The 27,432-nt window shown below is 37.9% G+C and overlaps 1 protein-coding gene across 4 annotated transcripts in view; it reads left to right on the forward strand.

Annotated features, from left to right (window-relative positions):
* The window catches only part of LOC136856744 (putative fatty acyl-CoA reductase CG5065), a 110,977-nt gene that overhangs the window by 69,985 nt on the left and 13,560 nt on the right, over window positions 1-27,432 (forward strand). For all 4 annotated transcript variants that reach the window (XM_067134830.2, XM_067134829.2, XM_067134827.2 and 1 more), the window contains exons 6-7: window positions 4,491-4,683; window positions 14,287-14,529. In XM_067134830.2, coding sequence (XP_066990931.2) covers window positions 4,491-4,683; window positions 14,287-14,529 — 436 coding nt within the window. The remainder of the gene's footprint in view (window positions 1-4,490; window positions 4,684-14,286; window positions 14,530-27,432) is intronic.

Raw genomic sequence — 27,432 nt, forward strand, 5'->3', positions numbered from 1 at the left:
AGTTCAGTTTATGAAATAATCTGGTATGATATTAAACAATTGAACATCAAACTTTTTAGAATTGCAGGTGGGGCAAGTGCCCCCCCCCCCCCCTAGCTCCCTCTTGCGAGCGCCCAGGTGAATGTAGATGTGGTACATGTTATGTAGGCAAAACAAAAGAACATATCTGTCATACTAAGAGACAAGACACAGAAAATCAGCAATTCTTGGATGACTATTATACATAGATTAAAAGATGCAGGTTGCAACATGAACATACAGGATAAACCTCAAGTTACATAACAGCACTGGCAATTCCCAGCTACCTGGCTGTGATACATACATTTCAGAATTCTCAAGAGACCACAAAGGGCTTACATCAGGCTGAGAGAGAAGGCTAAAGGCCAGCATAACAACTAACTCATAGTTAATTAGAGCCTGGGACTCTGATTACCTCAGAGCGAGTAGGGGTATTTCAGTCACCTTGACAAAGAATACTGCAGTGTATTTGCAATGTTGGCAAACTAAAATGTACAGAAAACAATAACATGGTTCAACCCAGAAAAAGAACTAAATAACTTGGGAATATATCTAACAGAAACTTTATCAGATGAAATGGATGTAGAACCGGAAACGATGGGAAGAGAGTCCTTCTGTTTGAAGACAGGAGTGTATGAAGATGTGGAGAGCGTCCTTGTTCCTTTTATGTTATTATGTTTATCTTGTCCCTCTTTTTATCTTTTTTATCTTTTTTTTTTTTCCTACTGACCTGTCTTCATGTTTATCCTGTTATTTGCTCTTTTTCATGTTCTTGTCTTTGTATAAATGACTGATTTGTCACTTGTTTGTTCCTTTCCATTGCTGATATTACTCACTAAGTGTTGGAAGGCAATGTGTAGGAATGAGGAGGCTAAGGAACAAATATGACATATAGATATGTTTGTACATCTAGGCTGCAATAAGTATGAATGCAAGTGAAAAGACTTCCACAGGATAGGGTATCATGAAGAGCTGAATCAAACTAGTCAATATCTATATATATAAAATAACTTGTCCTGACTGACTGACTGATTCATCATCGCCGAGCCAAAACTACTGGACATAAAGAAATGGAATTTTGGGGATATATTCATATTAAAATGTAGGTGCTCGCTAAGAGAGGATTTTTGGATATTCCGTCGCTAAGGGGGTGAAATTTTAAAATGAGTGTATTTATATCTCAAAACTTTAAAAGTTTATAGGTGTAAAAATTGGTATTTAGAATCTTCTTTAAAAATAAGGAAACACGTATTTTTTTGTTTTCAGAAAATCCCAATAGGAGGGATGAAAAAGGGTGAAAATGGGGGAAAATGGGTTGAATGCCTTTAATCGGGATACCGGTACTTATATCTCAGAAACTGAAGATATTACAGACCTGAAAATTGGTACTTTGGATCTCTTTTAAAAATAAAGAAGCACGTATTTTTTTGTTTTTGTAAAATCCAATTAATGGGAGGGTGAAAAGGGGGTGAATTTTTAAAATGAGTGAATCTATATCTCCAAACTTTTAAAGTTTGCAGATGTAAAAATTGGTATTTAGAATCTTCATTAAAAATAAAGAAACACGTACTTTTTTTGTTTTCGGAAAATCGCAATAGGAGGAGTGAAAAGGGGTGAAAAAGGGGTTGAATGCCTTTAATGAGGCTACTTATATCTCAGAAACTGAAGATATTATAGACCTGAAAATTGGTGTTTGGGATCTCCTTTAAAAATAAAAAAACATGTATTTTTTGTTTCTGGAAAACCCAATTAAGGGGGGTGAAAAGGGGGTAGGCCTAATATTTTAAAATGATTGTATCTATATCTCAAAACTTTTAAAAGTTATAGATGTAAAAATTGGTATTTAGAATCTCCATTAAAAATAAAGAAACACGTATATTTCGCTTTCGGAAAATCTTAATAGGAAGGGTGGTAAAGGTTGAAAAAGGGGTCGAATGCATTTCATGAGTCTACTTATATTTCACAACCTGAAGATATTACAGACCTGAAAATTGGTGTTTGGGATCTCCTTTTAAAATAAAGAAACACGTATTTTTGTCTGTGGAAAATATAATTAATTGGGGGGGGGTTGAAAAGGGGTGATTTTTTAAAATGAGTGTATCTATATCTCAAAACTTTTCAAGTTTATACATGTAAAAATTGGTGTTTAGAATCTCCTTTAAAAATAAAAAAACACGTATTCTTTTGTTTTCGGAAAATCCCAATAGGAAGGGTTTAAAAGGGTGAATAATGGGTTGAATGCCTGTCATGAGGCTACTTATATTTCAGAACCTGAAGATATTACAGACCTGAAAATTGGTATTTTGGATCTACTTTAAAAGTAAAGAAACACGCATTTTTTCGTTTTTGGAAAATCCAAATATTGGGGGTGAAAAGAGGGGGTGAATTTTTTAAAATGAGTGTGTCTACATCTTAAAACTTTAAAATTTACAGATGTAAAAATTGGTAGTTAGAATCTCCTCTAAAAATAAAGGAACACGTATTTTTTTGTTTCCCGTAAATCCTAATAGGAGGGGTGTAAAAGGGTGAAAAATGGGTTGAATGCCTTTAATGAGGATACACATATCTCATAAACGAAAGATATTACAGAACTGATAATTTGCATATGGGATCTCCTTTAAAAATAAAGAAACACGTATGTTTTAGTTTTTGGAAAAGCCAATTAATGGCGGTTAAACAGGAGTGACAAATTGGGGTGAATTTTTTGAAAGACTATCTACAGAATATCTTGGAAACGTAAAATGTTACAGACGTAAAGAGTGGGTGTAAATCTCCTGTAAATGTAAAAAAATATAGGTGATTTGTTTTTGGAAACTCCACTTAAAGGGAACTCAAAAGGGGTGAAATTTTAAAATGAGAATTTTTACAGTATATCTAAAAAAACTTAGCATGTTACAGAAGAGAAAAATGGTATTTTTTTATCTCTATTAAACATAAAGAAACGTGTACTTTTAGTTTTCGTAAATACCACTTGGTTGGAGGGAGGGGGGGGGGGGGTAAAAGTGACTGAAAATGGTGATGAATTCTTTTAATTAGGCTACTAATATCTCAAAAATGAAGATGTTACAGACGTGAAATTTGATATTTGCAATCTGCTTTAAAAGTAAAGAAACGCGTATTCTCGGAAAATCCAAAGAAGGGGGGGGGGGGGGTGAAAGAATTGAAAAATTAATTGACTTAATTGTATGAGAATACATACATCTAATAAAAACTAAAGTTGTTACAGACGTGAAAATTCGTATTTGGACCTCCTTTAAAAACAAAGAAGAACGCGTTTTGGTGGGGAAACCATCTTGGAGGGCGGGAGTGTAAAGGAGTTGAATTCCTTTCATGAGGACACATAAATCAAAAACTGAAGAAGTCAGAGTCGTGATAATTGGTATTTAGAAGATCCTTTACTATTAAAGAAACAAGTACTTTTTGCGGGAAAATTCACTTAGGGGGGGGGGGGGGGGGGAAGGAGTGTGAAAGGAAGTGAAAGAAACTGAATTATTTTGATGGGGATATTTACATCTCAAAACCGAAGGTAATAGACGTGAACATTGGTGTCTGGAATCTCCCTTAAACATAAAGAAACAAGCATTCTTTTAAATTTGTTGGTGGGGGGGGGGGGGGTTGGCGGTAATTAAACTTAACGGCGGTGGGGGGTGGGGTGTAGAAGGAGGTGAGACCAATTGATTTTACTGTTATTAATGTACTTATCAGGATCCTCCGTTTCTCAGGCGGCAGCGCGCCGGCCTCTCACAGCTGGGTTCCGTGGTTCAAATCCCGGTCACTCCATGTGGCATTCGTGCTGGACAAAACGGAGGCGGGACAGGTTTTTCTCCGGATACTCCAGTTTTCCCTGTCATCAGCCATTCCAGCAACACATAATAATAATAATAATAATAATAATAATAATAATAATAATAATAATATTCCGGACCGTCGTCAAATGCGCGGACCGCGCTGGAAACGGCTCCTGGACGGGTAATGACTAAGAATGCAGTCCGGCCGCGGGTTCAGTGCCACCAAGGCACCCAATATGACACCACGCCGGATCTCCTGAAGGATTTTATCCATATTAAAAATATTATAGGAAAAGATGGCAAAGATTTACGAACCCAACTGACCGGGAGGAATACCTGAGCCTAGCCCGGGAAGTACGAAATCGATTGCTGGAAAGGAAGATTTAAAAATGGGAGGAAACGTGCCGTAAAATCATAGAAAACCAGTCAGATCGGGAATTTTGGTGGATTCTCGCAGAAAACGAGCCAGATCGCGAATTTCGGCGGATTATATATCTAAAACAATAAGCATTCAATTATAAATTTCAGTATAATACCGTAGCGAAGCACGGGTATCTTGCTAGTACTGTATATTAGCATTGCCATGAGTTAAGTGCTGAATGTAATTAAACATTTCTTCCTGTGTTGGCAAATTTAAAAAGTCAATTTTAAGAAACCTATTTATATGAATCTCTTTATTTACAGTTTTGGCAACTCTGAGAGAACCCTTTGAAGGCTTCACGGATAAGATGACTGGACCTGTTCGCCTGTTCACTGCAGCCAGTAAAGGCTTTCTTCATGTAGCACTGTCTGACCAAACTGTGACCCAAGACTTCACTATGCCGGATGTGGTTAGTAAGGCAATCATAATAGCAGCTTGGAAGCGGGCTTTTCAACAGTAAGTATGCAAGCATGTTCATTGTACTGTACAATAGGTATTTTACCTTACCATAATAAAACCATCACCTGTGGCTTTAAAAAAGACCCATTTATCAGTCTTTTATAATTCAGTATTTATTTCTTGGAAAGCAATTCAAGCTCTTATTATGAAGAGCCTTATGATAAATGTAAGAAATTTATTTCTCTTCCACCTATTCAATACAACTCAATATGTTAGAGTTAAATCCTCATTAAAATAAGAATTGGTACTACACCCTTCCGGGCCTCGAATGGAAGACCCGCGCATAAGAATGCCTCCACATAACAGGGTAAACACCCACGGATGAGACTTGAGTAAGGAGCGGCTCGACTTGCCTAACGAGCTTTGAACCGATCACCTTCCTACTTTCTGTGCTGGCCGCAGCGGCTTGAGCACTTGGGGAGTGGTTACGTTCGAAATAAAATAAAAATAAAAATCAACAACAAATATTTAAGATGGAGCCTTATGTAATGTGAAAGTAGGATTCTCTGGGTTCAACTGTCTACTGGATACTGCTTAGCACTGCTACAAATGACAAGAGGCATATAATTGGGGGTTTACAAAGACAATGAACTCTCCGCATACGGGAGGAAAAGAAAATAATTAACACTTTAAAATTCGACTAGCCTATGGGCGTCGTCTGCACAAAGGTATGACTGAGGTTTTGCGACCACTACTGTCTATCTTGCCCTCATTAGTTCGTACCTTTTGTTCAATTTTTTATATTCTGTCGATCACACCGTGAGATGAGCTGATGTCCCTACACTTACTAATTTATGTTCTTAGCACGTAATTAACCGGTTCCTGCACCTACATGATTACCATATTAAAATATATATTTACATAATACATAGACAAAACACACATACCATTAGCTAAAATCCCCCCCGGACTTCCCGTATCTGTCACCAAGACCAAACAATGTGGAACAACAGTTCTGTTTGAACTCAAAATAGATGCACATTAAATACTATACACACAGATATATACACATCATGCATAAAGGAGGCTATTCCTACAAGGAAAACATAGTTATCAGTATCTTCTGCCTCCGGTGCAAGCCTAATGGAAGCTTGCCCAAGGTGACCCCTGCTGATCCGGGGCTTGAACTGGATGAATCCCAACTAAGAGGTGCATTCCTGAAAGAAAAATCCCTAACTAGCTACAGTCTCATATCACCGGATATTGGGGGGAGATCCCTACTCATTTATTAATTACCTTCTATATTACCGTGATATTCTCATTGATCGAAGTGTCTTAGCTGAACTAGTTAAAAACAACAAGCAATTAGGGGGAGATCCACAGCCTCAAGCCTTAACTATAATAGCCCAGCAGGGCCGCTCTGTCACGAAGGGCGAGAAGCAAACACTCACAAAAAAAAAGAAGAGGAGGGGACGGTCATTCACTTCATATGACCATTTCTCATTCATTGGCCACGCCAGATTCTTCTCTCCCTCACAATGTCCAGCCTTCCCTTCTCGGGGACATATATCTATGGCCCACTTCATTTGTTTATTCATCTTACCGCAAAATTCCCAAGAAATACTCATTTATTCCATACATTCTCATTCTCCTTGTAGAGCGATCACTTCCGAATCATCTCATCATAAAACTATCTGGGCATTCGGCCCTCTCATTACGTCTCATATCACATATCTTCTTTCCTTGGGCATAGGACTCTTATGATTCCTCAATTCCACGCTTCCTCTTCGCTCACCGCTCAAGGTTATGCATATATTTATATTTTTACCATCCATAAGACTCTGGCTTCCCTGAATCTCAGCCGGTTGCATACAAAAAAAATTCCATACATTTCTGGTTAACTAATCAAGAATCACGGGAAACTCGCGATCTGTCCCTCACTATTATCCCTAAATAACACATTTTATGCACCTCTCTCGGTCAGGATTTCTTCTCTCTTGTTGTACATGCACTTATTATATGTGTAAATTACACATGCATCGTCTGATTGACCCATGAGTTTCCCCAGCAAATACGATAGCAATGTTGGACATTAACTAGCAACCTTTGGACATGGTTTTCCCTGCTCATTTATTATTGTTCCAGCCATCCCTAGGGGAACTCGCATATTCTCCTATCCTTGTCTCCCTTACTTGCTAGGATATTCTACATACTACTAAGAATAACCCTTCATGATGGACTAATCATTAAGAAGAAAACAAATGGGTTGTCCGGGGAGTTAGCTTCCCTTGAATTTTAAGCTAACATGATCAAGAATAATAAAATTTCCATATTAGGACATGCATTATTTTACAACATTTAGGTATTACAGAGGAAAGCTCATCCTAATACCGGTTCTACATTAACGTGCTCAGATATATATTGACATCACTCATCTATTTGGTGGCCGTGGTTTTTCCTTCCACGGGAGACCCATGGCGGTGTTTACTGCTGCATGGCCTCAGCGCTGTAAACGGGTGTGCTGTCCTTCACTCCTGGTCCACACAAATCTGACATCCTGGAGATCTCGTTCACAGCTGAAATCTCAGAGTAATCCACATGTGTAACACTTCACCACTCGTCACATGGTCTTCTGTTTACCGCAACACGAACACAGAGTTTACACCGAGAACAAGCAGGTCATGCTAATCACAGCGAGCGCGTTCACAGCATGAATCGGGTAGCTCACAACACTTGAGCACCCTGACTTAGAGTAGCAATTTTGGTGATTCTGATTTACTAATATCACGGACTCATTTAGGCCGGCACTGTATATATCCGAAACCCGCTACTCGTTTATAAATTATGCCCGCAGTTTATTTAATGACATGCGGCACAGAGACATTCGCCTAGGCTCGCTTGGTTTCCCGTCCACACTTCACAAAGGCTTCGTATTTCACGGCCGCGACGGACACAATAGCACTGTCTCAGTATGCGGTCAGTAGGGTTCGGACTGTAAAACTGGAGCACAATGTGACACAATGTCCCTTCTCAACGACCCGCTAAGAACTGTCTTCAGCGAGGGTCAGCTCAGCTTTTATGGTATACGCACCGGAAAACAATGGGCGTAAACGATTCACAGTTCATTAAGGACAGCAGCTCCTTTCATCCCAGGAATTCAGAACATTTAAATGGTGCATATTGTAACCCTCTCTTTGCTCTCTTATTTTGAACCAGGCATGCCCTACCGACGATCGGCAGATTCCACGTAATTCGCTTCCCGCTTTTAATTATTCCATGAGCGTCATCTGGGGGGTGGAGTCAATTTTGAGCGTGACTCTTAGCTTGGGGAATGCTTTCTCGTTCACATGTGTTTGCAATCTGTTAAATCTGGACATCTGGTGACCTCCTTTCTTCCCCTGAATAAAGTATTACATATTTTTAGTCTGGGATACGCAGAAAATTCAGCTCTATTCATTGGTGTGTCTCACATAATTTTCCCATGTCTGGATCAAAATATCTTATTATCTTTACACGCCAAAATTCGACGTTGGCACTTGTGAAACGTGTATAAAAAACCGGAAGTTCCTTCTGTTAGTTTGGATCCCTGGGAAACTACGCCAAACCTAGGGGCGTGTTTGACTACTCCAGCATCACGTCATATCTCCAACTCTCTCTGCAAGTTGAGAGGGCCTTTTCACGGGGCTTGGCTCCTGCTCCATCTTCCCTTTGTTTTCCAGGCGCTCTTTCACGGGTTCCGTTCTGGCCGGACGTTGCTTGATCCCCATCGCCCATACTACTACCAATGATGCGACCTTTAGAAGTGTTAATGAGGTAGAAAGGCACCTATAATTCCAATGAGCTGTACAGGACACTGTACGGTTTCAGTACATGTTTTGCCCTTTCATATGAGGCATCATCAGCCATATCATTACCTCAAACCATATCAGATACCTGGTTAAAATTGATCTAAAACCGACTACAAAATTGAATAGGCTACATTAAAAACTTCACTTAAAAAAAGCTGTCATTATATGAGTAACTTGATTTAGGTACAAGTGAAAATTACAATATTGATGGCCTTGAGCCATGGTCAATGTTGAATATGAATGAAATGAAGGAATAAATATGACATGAGCCCAACTTAGCACACTGGGGCGAAACGCTGGCAACCAGAAATGAGTTAGCTGCAAAATTTATGATGTCTAGAGTTCGTGGTTTATAGCAGTTAAAAATCAGTGATTTAGCGTTTTGATTTTCAAATTTAGCGTTTTGTAGCATCTAAACTTCTCAAATTTAGCATTTTGTAGCAAATTGGTTAAAAATAGGCATAATTTGCTAAATTGCACACACAACAGTTGGGAGTAAAATCATACTGTTTAATCACACATTGCTTGTCATGCAGTTTTGAATTCATTATGGAAAATAAGACAAACATCAACATAAGACTGCAAGAAGTATTAACGAACACAGGAATATGCTTATTTTCAAATTTACAAACACAATTTCAAAGTGAAAAATACTATTTTGAACGTATTTATTTATCACAGTACAACACACCTACAAGGAAGAGGAATTTCAATGATGATTTAAGTACAACATGCCAATTATTTAAAAGGTGTCCTCCTTCATTTGAGACCGCCTATCAGTTACAATTATGTTGTACTTGCTTAAAAAAAACTCTACATCGACACTGTCCGTAGAGGCCCAAATGCACAGAAGTGCTGCCAAGGAAAGCTTGCAAAACACTTTTTTCTTCTTCAAGTTTTTGATTGAAGGCCATCTGTATCCTTACATAAAAATGTCCCGATTTGTGACTTTCTGCATGCTGTTTGATCGTCACTTCGCTTCTACCCATGGCTAACAGACAATAAAATAAATCGCTACCGTACTTTTAAACAGAACTACTACTCAACACCAATGTCAAGAATAACCGACTAAGATCAAGGGTCAACACACAAAGAGAATGAACGTGGTGCTTGAAAGTGTATTTGCTGTTTGATTGACTGGTCTTTGCAGTGCTCTTTAGCCAGTGAAAGAAATTCCACACATTGAATGATTTAACCCTTTGGCCTGCCATTACTTGTGAAAGGAAATATTCCCTTACATACTATTTATTTTTCGTCACTTTAACATAAATTTGATTAATCACATAGGCTACATAAGAATACACAAAGCAAAGTGAGCTTTTAGCTCAACTATAGTAACAGGAAACCAATGTTTTTGTTCGTAAGTATTACTGATTTCAAGGGAAGCAGATAAATTAGCAAGAAATGTAGAGGCATAGGTATTGGTTTCCTTAGTAACGTGATCCCAGAACTGTGGGGTTAGAAATTCATTCCCTAAGTCCATTTCTTTCGGATTATTACCCAACCCCCTCCTCACTAGAGTGAATTTCAAAAACTGGTTTACACGTTACAGAAAGAGGCTTATTGTCAACAAGATCATAATTCCAAGTATCATTTTACTAGACTTCTCAACGGGCGAGTTGGCCGTACGGTTAGGAGCGCGCAGCTGTGAACTCGCATCCAGGAGATAGTGGGTTCGAACCCCACTGTCAGCAGCCCTGAAGATGATTTTCCGTGGTTTCCCATTTTCACACCAGGCAAGTGCTGGGACTGTATCGTAATTAAGGCCACGGCCGCTTCCTTCCCATTCCTAGGCCTTTCCTGTCCCATCGTCGCCGTAAGACCTATCTGTGTCGGTGCGACGTGAAGCAAAAAAAAAAAGAAAGAAAACTAGACTTCTCACTCGCTCTTATTGCATTCTGGTTTTGTCACGTAGTTTCAATTGGCACTATCATCTCGGAACTGAAATCGGAATCACTTTCATCACTGTCATTTGAAGAAGAAGTATTTTCACTCTCCAGAGAATCTTTTCCACTTTCAACATCACTATTTTCAAATAAACTCATCCATGCCGCGCTTGGATGCCGCCATGATTGTTTACAACGAGCGGCAAAATGAGGTGCTTTTTATTTTCCGTATTTCAGCTCAGAGTTACTATTTACACAGAGAAAATAACTTCAGATATCACCTGACATCAATCGGTTAGGCTGCAAAACAAAGAGAATAAATCTCTCCGACCAGCTAACTGCGATAATGAACTTATAGATGTTCTGTGCACCAAGACGGAAGTGCCCGTCAAAGCATGTTACCGCTTTACGATCGTAATGAGCGCCGTAATAATTATTTCCCCTGAAATAAATAACATTTATATCTTAATTTTAAGAAAAATGCATAGTTTTTAAAAATATATGTTTATTTCGTATAAAACTGAGAATTTCGCATCTATTTCGCATAAATTGTATAATTTCGCATTTTGAACCAATTTCGCATTTTATCGCAAATTCGAAATCGCTAAAAACCACCCGTACGGGTCATATAAGATTAAGGCACATACACTGACAAAGTTTCGGCATATTTCGCATTTATCGCAAATGCTAAAAATCACAAACTCTAATGATGTCCAATAACGGACCATTTATACTTGTATTATAAATTTACCCATTCAGGACAAATATTTCAGGTTCCCTATGGGAATCAACATCTATATCATCTGATGGCCAGACAGGCATCAATTTTTGGTAATGAGACAAATTCTCTCAAAGTGCATTGACACTGCCGGTGGCTCCAAGTAGCCTACGCAGTGGCCTCCACGGTCTGGTGAAGGAATCGAACAAACTCCCTGCTATGGTATGCTACGCCTCCACAGTATGCACTAGCCATGCGTCTTGGTAGGTGTGCTATTTACCAACTGATGAGCCCAACTTAGCACACTGGGGTGAAACGCTGGCAACCAGGAATGAGTTAGCTGGAAAATTCATAATGCCCAATAACGGACCATTTATACTGGTATTATAAATTTACTCATTTGGGACAAATATTTCAGGTTCCCTATGGGACTCAACATCTATATCATACTGGATAATGGCCGCACTTAAGCGACTGCAGCTATCGAGCTCGGTGAAACTCTAGCTATCATAGATTGGAATGTTATCAAAGAAGAAGAAGTTTTGGAACTTCTCAATAGTCTTGATCAGAGTATAAAATTCACTATGGAAATGGAAATAACAGCTCACTTAATTATCTAGACATAACAGTAACACGCCATAGAAATAATGACTTGGCATTTAACATTTACAGAAAACCAACTTACACTGCTAACACCACTAAACAAAATTAAGTACATCCTGAAGCTTACAAAAAGCATGCTAGAGAGAGCTCTAGAAAATCACGCTCTCAAAAAAAGTTTGAAAAAAGAAGTCAAGACTATTCGCGAAATAGCTGTGAGCAACGGATTTAGCACAATGTTTATAAATTAGTTAATTAGCAAACATAGAATCAAACCCAAAACTACTTTGATGAAAGAATCTAAAAGTAAGGAAAAATATGCCACATTCACATTTAATAATAATAATAATAATATACATATCGTCACTAACATCCTAAGAAAAAAAAATTAAATGTTGGATGGTCCACCTTTTTCAATACTATATTATGCAATATTATTGAATTACATTACTAAACTAGGGACTAGTTTCGGCCTTAGCTGGCCATCTTCAGCCTCAATGTAACACATGTAATAACTAAACAAATGTAAAAACACTCAATTGACATGAAAACTAATGTACAAACACACAATTAACATTAAAATCTGGGATGAACTAAGTGTAAAATGTGAAAAATAAATTATTCTCTAAATTCTTAGCATCAATAATATTGCATAATATAGTATTGAAAAAGGTGGCCCATACAACATTTAATAATTATTATTGTGATCACAGTTTAATACAGATCAAAACCATGAAGTTTATATCCTATGATAAGAAAACATAACCTAAAATTGCCTTTAAAACCAGCAACACCAATGAAAAAATAATATTTTACTCACACACAGTAAATAGTAGCAATACACAAATTCTGGAATAAATAAACCAGAATGCCAGGGATGCGGATCAACATACATTGAACAGACCGGCAAGAACTTCCTGATAAGATAAGCTATACAGAACACCGCAATGCTTTAAAATATAATTGTTTCTCGGCCATGAGCAACCATCTTAAAGACCACAATAGGTCAAGATCTAAAAATTCTACAGCGTGAACAAAGATGTCCATTACTCAATATTTTAGAGAATTTTCACATTAGTATGGATCAATACAAGAATCCAACTCACAACTTAAACGAGATAAATGAAAAAAAGAACATATTATGCAAAACTTTCATCCCGATTATTTACAGTAAAAAAAAAACAAGATCAGAAGAATTCACAACTGCCACACTCAGTTTCAGTTACTATTCCCAGACTACCTGCAAGTCTCACCCCATTTCCCCACTCCACCTCCTCTTAATGGCACGTCACACATTTTCACTGTGGGAGTGCATCAGTCGAGAGCTGGACTCTGCAGTCAGCAAACACGGGAAGGACAGACGGGCCATGTAACATAAGCTGTTTTCATCATCAAAAACTTGCTTTTAACGTTCCTGTTAGTCACATTCTTTTCAAAACTTAATTTGGTTTTCTTTATCCACATTACAGATTATGAATCAGATGGTTCAACTTCACTAGCAACTTACATAATGTTAGCCTCTGGCTTAATACAATAATTGAGAATCAACAGTGTACAGATATACGTATCTGAACTGCATCAAGGTGCAATGAGGAAGTTACTATAAAAGACCTCCAGCACAAAAACTTTTATAATGACCATCGCCTCATATTTTATTTCATCATGATTTTTAATGAAAAACTTTTTAACAAGCACTGTATACAATCGTGTGTCTAATGTTTTTTAGATTATTATAATGTATTTTACTGAGGATGACTCTATGTTGGGTTTAAACACATCTAATTGAAAGCTCATCTTAACTAGATGTACATTATGTATTGACTAGGAGGATAATTAAATACAATTTAACAATTTGTAAAATGTTCAACCATCAATACGGATCAAACATGAGATTTATAGTCAGTAATAGTCTATCTGTTTCAGAATATTTTTAGGAAGCCTAGGACCTGTAGGAGTGATGGAGTCACACTGAAAATAAGTGAATTAAACGAAATTCTATGGGCAGTTATCAATATTGATAGAAAGTAGAACTAGTTGCATCAGCAAACAGGATCTATGAGGATGTGGGGTGGGAGATGGTAGGAGTTAATGATGTTCAGGTAAAAGGAGATAACAAGGAAAAGTTAGAAGATTATATGGTGTTAAAATGGCAGGATGTGAGGTCGGATTGCTCATTAGATAAACCATAGCAACATGTCTTTTGATCTTCACTGGTGTTAGGCAAAGATTGTGTAATGATCCTTAGAATTAGTATCAATTGCTCTTTCTGGTGAATAATTATTTAACATGCCGTATATCAGTAGTATCTTTTCTAGGGAGATGCACCACCACAGAAGCCTAGGTACTCGACTCCCAATCTGGATGTTGTGGGATTGAATCTCGGCAAGTTTGGGTGGGAATTCACATGGAACAGTAAATGATAGCAGTATAGGCATTCAGCTTTTAAACCCATGCCAAATCCTAAATTGATCCTGGGTGCTCCGTCAGTTCCATATAAACATGGAAAAGTTGCTTTGAAGAAAAATAAAGAAGGTAGGATCCTTTCCATCCAAAGGCACATATACTTATGCAACAAAATTTACATACTTGTCGTTCATCTGTGTTTCAGATCTAAGATTCTGCAGATTTACAATGCCTCTACTTACAAGTCTATTGCTGGTATGACAACTTATCATTTTCGAGAGGTTGGCTATTCCATCTTGCGTAAAGCACCACCAAGAGGAATCTACACTCAAAATTTAACGCTTACAAGATGTACTTTCATTTACTATTTATTGTTCTATTCATTTCAACTACTTCCAAGCCTAATTATTGATGGACTGCTGCGTGTTTTTATTATGATGAAGTCATGGTAAGTAACATTTGATGTAAATGAATAATTAATTTTCCAATAGCCATCACTAAAGATGCCAAATTTTTGTAGATGGTAGATATATATTTTTTTAGAATTCAGTTTTCTTGAAAGATTTAGGAATACATTGTGAGTTTCTACCTACTAGAGAATCTCATTTCATATTTACCATAAACTACTTTGTCTATAATATAATCACTATACAAAAATTAATTTTTCAGATGTCCTATAGGTCATCTTCATTATTATCCTAAACCATCTCCAGTTTCCCGGGTGTGGTATAATAGCCTCCTCCATCTCATCCTGTCCTTGTACCATTCTTCCTCCACCAACTTGTCCCAATCATGACCTCTCAGCAGTACATCGCTCTTAACTAAATCTATCCATTTCCTTTGTGGCCTTCCCAAGGGTCGTCTTCCCTCTACCTTTCTGTCAAATTCCTTCCTTGCAGTTCTGTTTACTGGCATCCTCTTCATGTAACCAAACCACTTCAGTCTTGATATCTGAATCTTATTGAGGAGAGAATCATCTATTCCTACTTCTTCTCTAATTTTCTCATTCCTAATCTTTTCTTTCCTGGTTTTCTGGATCATAGTGTTCTATCTAGTGCAGAATGTTATCAATCTATCAGACCAGTTTGATAAATAAGGCAATAGGACCTCTTGTTGCAGAAAGACATGCAACTCCTACATACATTTATAAAACATAGTATAGACTTGGTATGTACACTTTTTACTTATTGGCCTTATATTTGTGTAAGAACTTGTTCTTGTGGGTCAGTGAGGTATTTATTTGTGCATGGAAGAAATCCAGGTCAAATGTCTGATATGGATATGGCAGCTTGCTGAACATCACTACTGGATACTAATCTTCCTCCACCTGAATGCTTTTACAATGGTCCAAAAGAAACGTTGATGTCATGCCTGGACAGGATGGTCCATTAGCTCTCAGTGGCAGCACCATAACAACTCATGTGGGCGCTTGACTGAGTGTGGCCTAGTGTTGTGGAACTGTATAAAGCCTGTTCACAGCATAACAGATCTTTTTCTACGACGTCCTGAGGTGCTGATGTGCCCTATAGATGGCAAAATAGAATCACACTACATATCTCAACATTTGACTACCTTCCCATCAGCCCCAGCATTTTATAACTGATATTTAGATTGGTGTAAGTCTTATTATGTGCGGTGTTATGCTCATGAGACAAAGGAGTGACACGCTTGCTCTATTTTGATTTGAAATTATAATGAAATAGAGAACAATTCATATGCATGAGTCCTTATTGCATTACTTATTGAACCACCTACATAACTGAATATTTAGTTTTCATGACCATATTGTAGACCTACTTCAAGTAGGCCATGTTGAGTTCATACAGTACATACCATAAAAAGTTAGGTACAGAGTAAGAATGGCTAACCAGAAACTGGTGGATGTTTATTTGAACACACCCCTCTTCATATACACAGATCATATTAACCAACCAGCACAGAGACCACACAGTAGTGTATACACCTCTTCACGTAAGGCGTGCACCAGGAAGGTCATCCAGCTGTAAAAGTGGAACAAATTCACATGTAGTGCTGACCACAAATAAATGAGAAATGGCCAGGAGGAGGAGGAGGAGAAGAAGAGTTAAAGTATTCTGATATGTTATCTGGTTTGTAGGGGACATGCTGTTACTGTCAATTTTGTAGTACCACATTCACTGTGCAATATGGGAGAAACATCTAAAATTGTTGTAATAATGTTACAACCATGTGAGTTAGCTGTACGATTAGGGGCACGCAGCTGTGAGCTTTCATTTGGGAGATAGTGGGTTCGAACCCTAATGCCAGCAGCCCTGAAGATGGTTTACCATGGTTTCCCATTTTGACCCCAGCTAAATGCTGGGGCTGTAACTTAATTAAGGGCATGGCCACTTCTTACCCACTCCTAGTCCTTTCCTATCCCATTGTTGCCATAAGACCTATCTGTGCTAGTGTGACGTACATCCAAATGTAAAAAAGAAAGAAGAATGTTACACGACAATGTTAGACCTCACAAAGCAAACACTGTGTTGTTTATAACATTTGTACTGAACTTAGTCTGCATGACTTGGATCTCATTTTAAAGCAAAAAGGCCATTGCATGAAAAACACTTTGCCAGTCCACAAGACATAATAACTGTGAATCAGCACACATCAAATCTCATGCTGCTGATGAATTTTCCATCATCGCTGTCAATGGGAATGACTCATATGACATCACATGTCACACACTTCGAAATTTGTTTCCAATGTTAATATATTATCAGGAGATAAAAAGAAGTTTGCCATGACTTATGAATCAACCAACATATTTAAAAGATTATGTGAAGTTTTGTAAGAAAGTGATAGTACTGGTATAGATTGTAGTATTTAAACAATTCCCTTATTCTTCTATTGATATTACAATTCTGTTAATATGACTTGATCATATTTATGAATGTTCATTAAACTGTTTACAACAGTACTTTATTACTGGATTTTCCACCAAGTGTAACAGCATGTGAGGTAATTAATCCATGCGTGGTTAATAATGGGAGTTTGCTGTGTCAGATTCATCAGATCAGCTACATGTGGAAAGATCTTGAACTCAAATTTCAAAAAAGTGCAACATTTTCAATTCTACTCTTTGTAATGCACTATCTGATCAAAATTATCCAGAAATCCCTCTGTACACATTAACTAAGGCTTAGATGTCACTATGACCACTACTGCTGCTGCTGCTGTTGCTGTATAAGTTGGCTGAGGTTTCAATGTTTATCAGCACTATGAGATACCTACAGAATGGTTGAAGCAGAGGCGTTTAGTGATTTGAGCGTGGATTGGTTATTGATTGCCACATCTGTAAGCAATCAGTCAGGGCCATTGCCACCTTTCCCAGTTTGCACAAGTTGATGGTATGTGTTTATGAAGTGGAAATGGGAAGAGACAACAAAACCATGGCTAGGGTCACGTGTGTTGACTGTCAGGGATCGTTGAGCAATGAAGATTTCTGTCCTGCCACTAATTGTACGGCTACCACCATCACTGGACACCAGGCTCAGGTGTTTGACCATAAACTGCACATTTTGCTGGTGAACGCTAAGTGCCAAGTTCAGTGGTGTAAAGAGTGCTACTAGTTCACAGACGACTAGAGATGAGTGGTTTGGAATCATGTTAAATCAGGTGGCAGTCAGATAGGAGGGTTTGATTGTGGTAAATAGTGGGTGAATGATACAAGCCAGCGTGAACAGTGCACACAGTGAAATTTGGTGGAGATGGGGTCACAGTGAGGGGGGTGTTTTTCATGAAAGAGACTTGGTCTTCTCATAATGGAAATAAGTAAGGATATATTAACTAGCTGTGTGTTGTTTACAAGAGAAGACGAGTTTGGATATGATCACTGAGTGTTCCAGCATAATAATGCTTTCTATCTATTTGTGAGTGGTAAGATTCCAGAACTGGACTGGCTAGTCCAGAGTCCCAGTCTTAATCTCGTTGAACACCTCTGTGATGAATTAAAATGGTGAATTCACTTCATACCCCAATGATCCACATCACTAAGTTCGCTGCAGTGCAGCAGCAAGAATGATCTACCATTCCCTGGAGACATTCTGACACCTGATAGACAGTCTTTCCTGAAGAGTTTAAGTTGTAATAAAGGCCAAGAGTAGGTTCACTCCATATTAAAGTCCAGTTCTGAGTAGTACATCAAAGAAAGAGGAACGTTTCAAGTAGCTGTCAGGATATTTTTGATCAGATAGTGTATATTTAACCCTTTGTGATCCAGTTCATTTTGCAAGTTCCACCAGTGTGGTCCAAATCAATGTTGCAATATTATCATATTTAAGGGAAGGGATAGAAATTGACCTGAATTTTGAAGATGCCATATGGATTGAACAATGACTATCTTCTTCTTCTTGGTCTTTTTCCCAGTGTTTGGGGGTCAGTACTTCATGTGGATTTAGGCCAGTTTGAAGGCCAGATGCCTTTTCTGACGCCAGCTCATGCTGGAGGGATGTAATCACTATTGTGTGCTGTGGTGGTTGGTAAAGTGACGTGTTGTGTGTATATGAAAATGTGTACTCAAGTGATGAATTAACCATATGCAGTTAAAATCCCTGGCTGGGAATCAAACCCAGAGTCCCCCAAAATTGAAGGCTATTATGCTAAGCATTCAGCCAAAGAGCCAGACATGAATTGAACAACAATTATATTACCTATTGTTTAGTCTGAGATGTTTAGTGATACATTTTACCCTTCCAGTCAGAGATGTAGATTCATTCATAATAATTCAACTTCACTAGACTTGTTGAAATTCATTACCTAAATCACACAAATAATAATTGTCTTACCAAATGTGTTGGGTATGCAGTTCAAGTCATGTAGCTCTTAGCTTGCATTCAGGAGATAGTGGCTTTGAACCTACTGTTGGCATGCCTGAAGATGGTTTTCCATGATTTCCCATTTTCACATGGACAGAGATAAGTCCTATGGCAACAATGGGATAGGAAAGGCCTAGGATTGGGAAGGAAGTGGTTGTGACCTTAATTAAGTTACAGCCCCAGTGTTTGTCTGGTGTGAAAGTGGGAAACCATGGAAAACCATCTTCAGGGCTGCCGACAGTGGGGTTCGAACCCACTATATCCCCAATGTAAGCTGACAGTTATGTCACCCAAACTGCGCGGCAACTCACTCAGTTTCTCATTATCTAATTTGAGAACTTGCTTACACAGTCTCCATAAGTGATTACTAATTCTCTGTGCTTACTTGTGTTGCAGGGTGATTTATATAAACCGAGTAGTTTCCTAAATGACTCCATTTCCATCTGATAGCAGATAGTAAGATCTGATTGCTTTCTAAATTGCAAAAATCAACCTCATTGTCCGTATTGTTGTATAACATATATGGATAAATCAACAACAATTGTTCCACCTAATCGATACTTGATTTACCCATTTACGCTTATTTACGCTTTCTAAATATGAAAAAACTCTGGAAGATTCACTAACCAACATATATCAACAAATTATCTTTGTTAGGCATCAATTGTTTCCTAACTTTTGGTTTTTGCTGGCTTGCTTGTTGTTGACATAAATATGTCTTATGGTAGGTTATCTGAAAATTTGCGTCACAAAATTAGTGATTCAAAATGTGTGACATTATGTTATGTAGCAGCTATGCAGGCTTTGATGTGGGATGTTAGAGTACAGATGGTTGATATGATCTTGCAGGTTGTTGTCATGGATGGCAAAGAAGCCTCATCTCATTATACTCCAGAGAATTTATGATTTCATTCATGGTAGTTTCATAGGCCCTGGGTCAGTTTTAATCCTACACTTGTTGATTTCAAATTCCATACAGAGTAGATATCTCTGAAAAATGATTCATTAGATGAAAATAAAGTAATCATTATCAATTTGAGTTTCATTTGATTCTCCCAAAGGAAAATTTGACACCATTTTTTACTGTACATTCATTCAAGATGCAGTACACATTGCCTCAGTACGTGTTTTTAGTGAAAAGTTGTTGGATTACGGAGTCCATCATAGTTGCACAAAGGATGTTCAGGAGAGAGTATCATGTGTGCGATCCTCGTAAAAGAGACGTGAAAGTTGGAAACAACTAGGTCTTTGTTGAGCGAGTCTGACAAGCATCATATGTCTGGTTTGGCAGACGTGGCAGAAGATGTTCAGACCAACACCTCCTAGATAATAAGGCCTAACAACAGCGTAGTGACGTCACGCTACGGAGGCGATGGCAATGCAGAGAAACGCGGAACATAGTTAAACACAGACATGATTTTAATATTTTTTGAGAATGGAATAATTTATTTACTAACAAATAGCGTTTCAAATTTGAAGGATATTGAATTATACTGTCGTTAATACCGTATTTTTGTGACTCTGCCATTAAAGATTAACAGCAGACAGTTGTAAAACACGACAGCATTTTGCAATGTTAACTCACTTAGGCCGAATTGCTAACATCACAACAGAATGTTAGAAACATATTTCAATTTAAATAGGCATTACGTGATTTTAAAAGAAAACTAGCTCGAATAATATTAGCATAGGCCTAACATCTATGCTGATGTAGCATCACTGGCAGTATATGCACATGAGCCTACAATGTTTCCTCCCTTGAAGTACATGTATGGTTATGAGAATTTCACCTACCATCGATGTTACTAATTTGTAATTCTGTTCGAAACCTTTATGTATTCCAGAAAGTATGTAAGTTTCTAACCTAATATTGGACTACCATTCGGACGGGAGCCTACTCTTCTAAACGTATTGACATATTGTGGCAACATTAAATTGCTACTCTCTCATAAATTTGTAAAAATCGCACGGCGCAACAGCCCTGGAGGGCTTGGCCTTGATCCTGCTCAGCCCGAACGCCTGTAGATTACGAGGTGTCTTGGGTTCCGCAGGACGAATCCTTTCAGCCGTTATTCTTGGCTTTCTAGACCTGGGCCGCTATCTCACCGTCAGATAGCTCGCAAATGTAAACACGCAGGCTGAGTGGACCTCAAACCAGCCCTCAGATCTAGGTAAAAATCCCTGACTTGTCCTGGAATCGAACCGGGGCCTCCGGGTAAGAGGCCTCACCACGGGGTCGGCCATAAATTTGTAAACATGAGGAGATATCAGACAGAAGGTTGAACAAATAACAAGAAAATCATGCACATACTCCTTTATGAACTAAGAAATATTTTAACTATGGCTATTAAATTAACTGTGGGGACATCATCCTCGTCGGTGTTCAATTCACGAACTAGGACTAGAACTAACGTATTTCTTGAATCTTTCTACACATTGTTACACTCATTCCTTGTGATGCAGCTATGATGTTTTGTAACTAAAGAATATACCGCATTTGTATTAGTAATTTTGTCCACATATTCATTAGAAATATTTTTTACTTTAATAAAACCCGTTTAGAATAAAGGCCATGTCTTATAAGATGATTACATATGCCATGCAGTATGGTTGCCTTGATGTATCGACGTACAGAAAAATTAGTTACGTTCCCTTCATCACAGTACAACAACCATCAGGTAACAACGTGTTTATTGTACTTTTCAGCTGTGTTGAAATTCTGTGTATGAGATATGTACTATCTTCAATGGCTCTGTTTATTGCTCCTTTCTATTCTACATTTTTGCCTGGTTCTTTTAACTACTCCTCTTCCAAGACCATGATTGTCAGAGACAGCAGTGGCTTATATCTTTTACAACTGCCCATCATATTTATAGTCACATTCTGGCAGGATCAGTACCAGTTACTTCCCATAAAATATCACCGACTTTGAAATGTCTGTGGCATACCTGTAAAATAATGTATCACCGTGAGCGAAATTCGTGCATTTACAGAGTGAATCGGCCTACACCAGCAGCTCCTGTAGGTGGTATGTTTTAATGCGTATAATAATAATAATAATAATAATAATAATAATAATAATAATAATAATAATAATAATAATAATAATAATAATAATAATAATAATAATACCGTTGAAATAATGTATCCCATGATTGTGATCTAACATAACCTTATAACATTGAAGAGTAAATATGCCTACATATCACCAGCTGTTGCGTGTAGTTAAATACGTCATAGGCCTATACTCATTATGATTGTGTGAGAATGTAATAATAAGAGTTACTCACCATTGAGTTATTAATAAATCTGTAGTCTTGTCTTGGAATTGCACGTAAACATATCTGCCGCATAACCTCGTCTTTCGTAAACTTAATGCATGCACTTCGTTATCACTGCCGGAATTCTCCTTAAAGATGAGTACGCAACACATCAGTACCATTACGTACAACGGTATTAACAATTGGCACCATTAAACGAATTAAAACTCTTCTAATTTCAGCGTTACATGGCCAAACTCATTGCTGTGTTATTACTGAAAACGTTCAAGCTTGCCTCCCGATTTTGACGTCACAGTATATTCCCAGAACAGTTGTGAGGCCTTATATATCTAGGAGGTGTTGTTCAGACTCGTTTTGTTTCAGTCTCCTAGCCAATCATTACCGTACATTGTTTATCTCAGGAGGCGGGGTATTCACATCCTATATGTCAAAGAGCAAACAAGGTAAAGAAACTGCGGCCAAACGAGATGACTCCTATTCAAAAGTTGCAGGAGCTGGATAAGGAAAAAACAAGTCCATTATTGCACATGGTTCTTCGAATTTACTGTACGGCTACTGGAAATTCTAAACATCACATGGTTCATAGATGAGTCCTAGTTCCATCTGACTGGTTATGTGAGTTCTCAAAATACCCACATTTCGACCACACATAACCTATACGGCATTCATGAAAGACCCCTTTATCCACAGTAGGTTGGAGTTTGGTGTGCAGTCTTGGCAAACTGAATAGTGGGTCCATTCTTCTTCTGGGATACGATGAACACACACTGGTACAACAACATTTTCCTGCAATTTGTCAAGCAACTAGATGACATTTAGCTAACTCAGGGTTATTTTCAGAATTTTTGACCACCACGATCACCAGATTATTTCCTGTGAGGTTATCTCAAGGATGAAGTGTATCAAAATTAACCGCAAACAATTGAAGATTTGAATACCAACATCATGATGGAAATCAATGAAATAGATTAGGAAATGATGAAGGAAACTGCCAGGAACATGGAGCGATGGGTACGGCTGTATATACTGGAAGATGGAGGTAATTTCCAACATCCGCAGTGAAAAATTAATGTCACACAGTTTCTTCATATTCGGAACATAGTTGCATCTTCCTATCTGCTACAAGACAGAAATAGGGCCATTTTGAAAACTACCTGGTTTATATAAATCACCCTGTATCACCTATATGATATTTCAATCAATCAATCAATCAATCAATCAATCAATCAATCAATCAATCAATCAATCAAGAGGAAAGGGACTGGTAGGAAAGGGAAACATAAAGTAGAGGACAGAAAGAGGGAGGTGGAACAGGATAGTGAGAGGGAGGAAATGGAAGAGGAAGTGAGTTCTGCAGGCATCAGGAAAGTTAAGGGAGACTAGGAGTGGAAGGGATCTAATAAGGGTAGGGTTGAGGCTGTAAGTCATTTGTAATTTTTTTGTTTTTTCTTATATTGAAAAACAGTATTATCATTAATAAAGTATTATTATTCTCTTGGCAGAGTCTGCTTCTGACAGCTAGATGGTTCTCTTCGAGTGTGGCAGTGGTGATTGGAGTTTTAAGGGGAAGTACAACAGGGCAGCCATCCTCCATAATTAACACTAATCAACAGGAATGATGGGGGAGGTCTAACACTTCGAAGAATGAGGGTACCAGAAAAAGAAAGGGAAGGGCCACCAAGGGTGTGAAAACGAATGACACCCTAGGCCTCACAAACCTAACACTATCAGAGTTGGAAGAGAACAAGAGCTGGCCAAGAGAGGTCAGGCATGGCATGGGTTGTAGTGAAGAGCCAGGAAAAATAAATGGAAACAATGCCATACTCAGCTAAGGGACCCATAGTTGTTAGTAAATGCTCCTTAGTTGAGGGCCCCTTAGGGGTTATCCCATTTTGTTTCATCTTACAACAGGTAGGAGCTACCATTCTGAATAGAGTCTGATTACAATGGACATGCTTATCCCCACACAACCAGCAATGTCTGTGTATGATGGGCTGCAGTATCTTATGCCGATAATGCAGTGCCTGAATGGCTGTCTAATACAAACAGCCTTCTCTCTGCTTGTTGGCCATCAATTGACTTTCACACTGAGCCATAGGGCCCTTATCATTGATGAGCTGTGATGGGTCCTGACAGTGCACTGTTTAATTGCCTTAGATTCGTTAAACAATGACACACCTCACTTCAATGCCATTATTTCTTCAGTCCTGTCCAGTATACACCTTGTGATAAATGTCATAATACAACTTCTGTTAGGAGTTCCAATTTTAGTGAACAGTTATGTATTATCTGATTATAATTACCATACCATCTTCAACCATAGTACACTTTTGAAATTAAAGATCTGAATTACAAATAAACATTATTGATATTTCATATGAATAATACTAGCTGATGTACCCGTGCTTCGCTACAGAATTCTACGTTGTATACAGAATTCTAGGTTAGGTAGTGTACATGTTGTGAGCAAGATTGTCTTAGCTCTTAACGTTACCCTAGAAACGTGGCAGGAGGTCACCAAACATCTTTTCTCATATGAAGACTGAGGGAATTTTCACTGTAATGGTAGACCCAATTTCATACCACCAGTCACAATCAGGTTGGGATGTTTTCATTATAATGCCTTTTTACATCCTCAGAAAGACTGTCTTAGTGGTTTTCCCAACTGAAATGAACATACAATGACGTCAATAGGAATGGCGCGATTAAAAGCAATGCTTTCATATTACGAAATGCTCGTTCAAATTAAACATCACACATTTTCTCACTTTTAACGAACAGGAGTACGCTGCCTATCTAACAGTCCAAAGTTACAGACCTGGAATGAACAAACCGCAGACAGCCGTGATCCGTGAACACTCTTCGGCTTTCTTCGGCGGGGAGAGGGTCGAATAGTGGAGATTCCCAGGGCAGAAACTATGCCCAGTTACTATTCTGTTTCCTAGGAGTACCCGATGAGTCGGAAAATATCAATTCACTACACTGGCGGCGGAAAAATCTATCTGACTTGAAGGCAATTTTTTCCTCCAAGCCAGAAGAGAAAACCCCTCTTCACTGCTAGTTTGGAATAAATTGAATATTGAATTTAATAAAAGTGAAGAGAAAGAAATGGCTCTTTTCAGAGTTGAATTTTGAGTTATTTAGTGAATATTGTGGTGCTATAATTTGGAAAAGGCCTAAATTGTTATTCTAGACCAGGCCATACTACTACTACCACTAAGTGAGGCTCTGCCTACAGTATGCACACTGCTCATTCAAACAGCGCGTCAGAGTAGGGATCGAATAGCTGAAATACTATGATGATCCAGTGTGTGACGTACCAGCTGTATCAGAAAATGTATGAACCAGAGGAATGGCATGCTAAAGAAGAAAGTTTTCTGACTCCCCGGCTTTTTGCCGCCAATATTCAGTCAGGCTGTTATACTCGGTACGCAGCAGTAATCCCATCTATCGGAGTTGAGAGGCAGCATAAGAGACAAAGGACATCACGACAAACAATGGTCAATGTAATGTTATTGTTGATCAATGTTATGCACTTTCGATATTATACGCCTTCACATTTCGTTTTCTTCCGACTCTGAAATACCACTCTTATCATAGTCGGTATGGTAAAACTGAATAAAAAGGTAAATGATCAGAAATTGTATTCTCTATAACTTTTTATATAGTACGTTTCGATAGGTATTTAAAAATTACATTTTAGGCGCCTTCCCCTAAACTACAATTTCATCAAGGATGAATAAAATTGGTTAGAGCTTAGACTGTAGTTTCTTATTTCCCTACTCTATATACCAATAATTTTCATTAAATTCTGTTAACTCATTTTCTCATGGCTCGGCATTGATATGGACTTAGCAACAAAAATACAAATTCATGAATATCTGTGTTATCATAGCCGGTACGGTAAAAATGTATAAGACATAAATGGTCAGAAATTTAATTCTCTATAACTTTGGTTATGTAGTATTTATCGATACAATTAATAATATGAATATTTGAGAATTACATTTAGGCCTTTCCCTAAACTACCATTTCACTCAGCGTAAATAAAATTATTCATAGGATAGATTGTAGCAACATATTCCTAGACTTTGCATACCAATTTTTATGAAGATAGGACTACTAAAAACATAAATATTTGAAAATTAAATTTTAGGCCTTCCCCTAAACTACCATTTCTATCAGCGTGAATAAAATTATTTATGGCCTAGATTGTAGCGACTTATTCCCCGACTTTGCATTCCGATTTTCATTAAATTCTCTTTGGTCGTTTTCTAGTGATGCGTGTACAGACAGACAGACAGACAGACAGACAGACAGACAGAAATTACGGAAAAGTAAAAAGTGCATTTCCTGGTTACTGTGGACATGACCGATGCAGAAATACCATTCTTTTCAAATTCTGAGCAATGTACAGACAAAACTCTTATTTTATATATATAGATTATTATGGTGACATACTGTATTTCAATAATAGGCACTGTTCTAAATTCTTACTTCAGGAAACAAAATGAACAATAACATACAACAAGATAAATGTATACAAAGTTCCATCAGTAGGTATACTTATTAATGTTAGAAGTGACAAATTTTAAATGTTTGTGTCATGTTTACAGCATCTTTCTTTTCTACTTCTCCCCATCTGTTAGCCTGTTCAATCCCTTTGTGGGACAAAGGCCTCTCCAGGGCCTTCCAAATTTACCTGCCACATTCAGTCCTCATCCAAGTTGGTCCTGTAACCTGCTCACTATATAAATTACCCAGCTTCACTTTTAAGCCCATTGCAAAGATCTAATCTTGTGCCTGATTTTAATGTTTCATAAAGAGTCTTTTAAATAAAAGCCAAGTTTATTCAGGTGTTTGTTTGAGACTAAGTCTGATTACCATATGCAAGAACAAACAGTACAATGTATTGCTGGACTTCATATTTCAACAATTACTGTACTGTTGATCTTAATTTCTTCCTTCAACCCTGCTTACTTTTTTCTTTAATCTTAAGTCCAACTTGTTTTCTGTGCTATTTATGCCTTCTGTCATCTTCTGAAGCTGTAGGAGGCAATCTGAGAAAAGGACAATTTTATCTACGAACCTTAGAATTGAGAGTTTCTTACTATCAGTATTGTTGTTGATGATGATGATGATTATTGTTGCTTTACTGTGCCAAACATGTCAATGGCCTCTAGCGAGCCATATTGATACCGTACGGTTGTTGCTCTTCAAATATTCATTTTA

Source organism: Anabrus simplex, chromosome 1, assembly GCF_040414725.1.
Source record: "Anabrus simplex isolate iqAnaSimp1 chromosome 1, ASM4041472v1, whole genome shotgun sequence".
Lineage (NCBI taxonomy): Eukaryota > Metazoa > Arthropoda > Insecta > Orthoptera > Tettigoniidae > Anabrus > Anabrus simplex.